We start from the raw sequence: 3,988 nt of genomic DNA on the forward strand, positions 1-3,988 counted from the left end.
TGATGATGATACACATATATACATATACACACACATACATATACACATATATACATATGCATATACACATGCTCATATGCACATACACACATACATACACATACACACATACACATACACATACACACATACACATACACACATATATACAAATACACACATATATACACACACACATGCATACACATATGCACATACACACATGCACATACACATACACACACATACACACATACATATATACACACACATACATATATATATACACATATACATATACATAACATCATCATCATGTGACATCCATTTCTTTATGCTTCCTTGGGTTGTATGGGATTTATTTGAGGTAGACGTTCTATGGCCCGATACCCTTCCAGTTGCCAACCTTCACTTGTTTCCAAGCAAAGTACTATTTCCCCCACGGTCAGACATGTTTTCACTAAATATTGAAAATGAATACCAGGGGTGTAGCCAGCCCACTTATGCGTACCTTTCCTTCTTTGAACACTAACCTCTGCTTGCGAAGACCTGTTGGGGCAAGTGAAATCAAAATTGAACCAAATTCGGAGACTGGCACCTGTGCCAGTGGAGCGCTAACAGCTCCATCTGAGCGGGATCACTGCCAGAACAGCTGTCTGGTTTCCGTGCCGGTGATACGTAAAAAGTACCATTTGAGCGTGATCGTTACCAGTGTCACCTTACTGGCACTTGTGCTGGTGGCACGTGAACAAAACATTCAAGCCAGGTTGTTGCCAGCGTTTAGTGTCCAGTGAAGGAACAATATTAATTCAAATCTTATGAAAACAAAACATTTGTACTCAGAACCAGATCTGGTTTCAGTTAGGTTGGTAACGAAAGGGTTAAACATAACAATAATGATGAAGACGATGGAGACACTATATAGATTCTTGTGCTTTATGAAAGTGTTAAACCTAACTATTGCAAGTACATGAATAACTTTGGCGATTCTATAATCTCCAGAATCTTTCAGTCTTGTTCTTCTTTTATTTTTGCTTCTGTTTTCTTTAGAATGAAATCTATGAGATGCAATGGATTTATCGCAAAATCTACTGCCTTGTTGGTTTGTGCATTTTCATACATTCGGTTTGGAGTTACACAGATGTGAACCAAGAGAATTATAATATTTTAAATGAAATCAAATCTGAACTTGCAACTTTGAAAATGTATTCGAAGAGTAAGTACCATATATATTATGTTATCAAGTGACGGAAAAAAAAAAAAAAAAAAATTATTGCAGCTGCTATTATTCAGTAAGTGAGTGAGAGAGCAGCACATGCCATCGAAGAGACGCTGGGGTACAAATTTATGAAGCTCAATGTACCCATCATTACTGCTTGTCTGATAAGAGTACACTACATGCATCCATCACAGCCATATGTGTCCAACATGGTGACCTCATATCGAGATAAAACTGCACATGACTTTGCAAGTGGGGCCCAGTTAGAATTTTCTTCAGGTTGAGTAGCCCACACCACTCAAAAGGTCTGTGAATAAGGGTTGTTTAAGAATGATGAACAAAACACCTATGTTTCCAAGGGTGAATTATCCAAACTCCAAAGAATCCTTCTCAAAACATGGCTATGATGCTCCCCCACTAATTCTGCTCGTGATCAGAGATGCACATATTATCAGCCACTAATGACATGCTCAAGTGGTTAAGGTCAAGCAACTGACAAGCAAATCTGTGGTATTGAACAGAATATTTATTATTGCACATCTTTTATACCAAGAAATTTACATGATAACATTTCCAATCTATTAAGACCAGAAGCCATGAGAAACACTGCTTGGTATTGTACCAGAGCACATAAAAACACCATTTGAGCATGGCCGTTGCCAGTACCGCCAGACTGGCCCTCCTGCCGGTGGCACGTAAAAGCACCCACTACACTCTCGGAGTGGTTGGCATTAGGAAGGGCATCCAGCTGTAGAAACTCTGCCAGATCAGATTGGAGCCTGGTGTAGCCATCTGGTTTCACCAGTCCTCAGCCAAATCGTCCAACCCATGCCAGCATGGAAAGCGGACGTTAAACGATGATGATGATGATAGGCACTCACTGTTTGGTTGGTACTTATTGTTTAACCCTGAGAAGATGATAATAATGATATTGATTATAATGATAAATTAGTTCTAACTCTGTGTACCCTTTATCAAATTTGTTTTCCAGGATCTGGTTATGAGAGTGAGGATGAAGAAAGTTCCCACAGTACTACATCAGTGAGCAGTGATACCACATATTTTCCCAGTTCAACGTCACAACGTTCATCCAGTCGGTCGAGTTTGGCGTCACTCCTTGATGAACTGAAGGAATTAAGAGAAGAAGAACTTCATCATAGCAATCTCCAGCGCAGTCAATCTTTCCATGCCTATCCTGTTAACACTTGTGAGTTCATGATCTCGTTTGTTTTTGGAAAATTTTGCCATGTAGGAAAATGCGCCATAAAACAAATTTACTGTATTATACCAGCAGTTTTTGAAATATAAAAAAAAAGAATGATAAAAGATTTTATTAAAGCATTAAGTAGGCAATCTTTACTCAATGTCAAATATTAAAAAAAATGTGTTGGAGCAATTTAAAACAAAATTTCTTATGATTGACTTTTCCTATGACAAAAACCATCATCATCATCTAGTGTCCATTTCCCATGCTTGCATTGGTTCCAAGCTGTAGATCTGTACCAAACTGAAGTCTGATTTTGGCTTGGTCCCTACAGCTGGATGTCCTTCCTAACACCGTCACTCCTTTTATGTGTCACCAGCACAGGTGACTTTTATGTGTTACCATGACAGGTGCCTCTTACGTGTCACTGCAAAATGTTTACGTGACACCACAGATGTTTACAACAAAAATGTTTACGGCAAAATTTCCTATAACTGATCTGGTCAAATTATTTCTCACACACACACACACACACACACATTTATCCTTCATCATCATCATCATTTCATGTCCGCTTTCCATGCTGGCAAGAGTTTAGCAGTTTGACTGAAACTGGTAAACCAGAGAGCTGCACCAGGATCCAGACTGATTTTGGCCTGGTTTCTGTAAAACAATTGTCCACAGAAGTGGAGAAGATCGTTGTAATGTCATTCCTGTGACAGTGCTTCCTAGCCAGTGCTTCCTATTATACAAGGCTGGCTAAACACAAATTGTAGATTTATAGACTTTATAGACATAGGCATGGCTGTGTGGTAAAGGATGTTGCTTTGCAACCTCTTGGTTTGGGGTTCAGTCTCAGTGCATGGCACTTTGAGCCAGTGATACATGTATGTATGTATACATACATGTGTGTGTGAGTGTATATTGTCTTGAAATTGCATGACTGTTGTAAATGAATGTCATTCATTTGCAGTGTTCTTCATAAAGAATGTCTGGCTTTGGCGAAAGTATTACCTTGCTTGGAAACAGGTGAGGGTTGGTGATAAGAAGAGCATCTGACTGTAAAAAATCCACCTCATTAAACTCCATCCAACCCATGCAAGTATGGAAATGTGGACATTAAAATGATGATGATGATGATGGTGATGATGGTGATGTTTTCTTTTAGATTTAATTTTGTTATAATTTTTGTAAATTCGGTTCTTTTACTTTTCTTTTCAGGCCCACCTTTACAGAGACATTTCTCAGATATTTTACCACGTCAGGTATGTCTTATGTCTGTTCTTTAGTTAGAGTGGAGGCAAAGTGGCTGAGTTCCTTTTGAATGTTGGGCCTCACAGAGGGAAAGTGGCTGAGTTCTTTTTGAATGTTTGGCCTCACGGGGGCAAAGTGGGCCTCAGAGAGGGAAAGTGGCTGAGTTCTTTTTGAGTGTTTGGCCTCACAGAGGCAAAGTGGCTGAGTTCCTTTTGAATGTTGGCCCTCAGAGAGGGAAAGTGGCTGAGTTCTTTTTGAATGTTTGGCCTCACGGGGGCAAAGTGGCTGAGTTCCTTTTGAATGTTGGCCCTCAGAGAGGGAAAGTGGCTGAG

At 39.6% G+C, this 3,988-nt stretch overlaps 1 protein-coding gene across 2 annotated transcripts in view; it reads left to right on the forward strand.

Moving 5' to 3' along the window:
- The window catches only part of LOC106872722 (uncharacterized), a 10,918-nt gene extending 6,959 nt beyond the window's left edge, over positions 1-3,959 (forward strand). Inside the window, exons 2-4 of one of the 2 annotated variants that reach the window (XM_052967525.1) lie at positions 1,030-1,195; positions 2,190-2,405; positions 3,624-3,959. In XM_052967525.1, coding sequence (XP_052823485.1) covers positions 1,030-1,195; positions 2,190-2,405; positions 3,624-3,691 — 450 coding nt within the window. In that variant the 3' untranslated portion in view covers positions 3,692-3,959. The remainder of the gene's footprint in view (positions 1-1,029; positions 1,196-2,189; positions 2,406-3,623) is intronic. The other variant, XM_014919808.2, reaches the window with a different exon arrangement.
- The last annotated feature ends 29 nt before the right edge of the window (positions 3,960-3,988 follow it).

This window comes from Octopus bimaculoides, chromosome 4, assembly GCF_001194135.2.
Source record: "Octopus bimaculoides isolate UCB-OBI-ISO-001 chromosome 4, ASM119413v2, whole genome shotgun sequence".
NCBI classification, from domain to species: domain Eukaryota; kingdom Metazoa; phylum Mollusca; class Cephalopoda; order Octopoda; family Octopodidae; genus Octopus; species Octopus bimaculoides.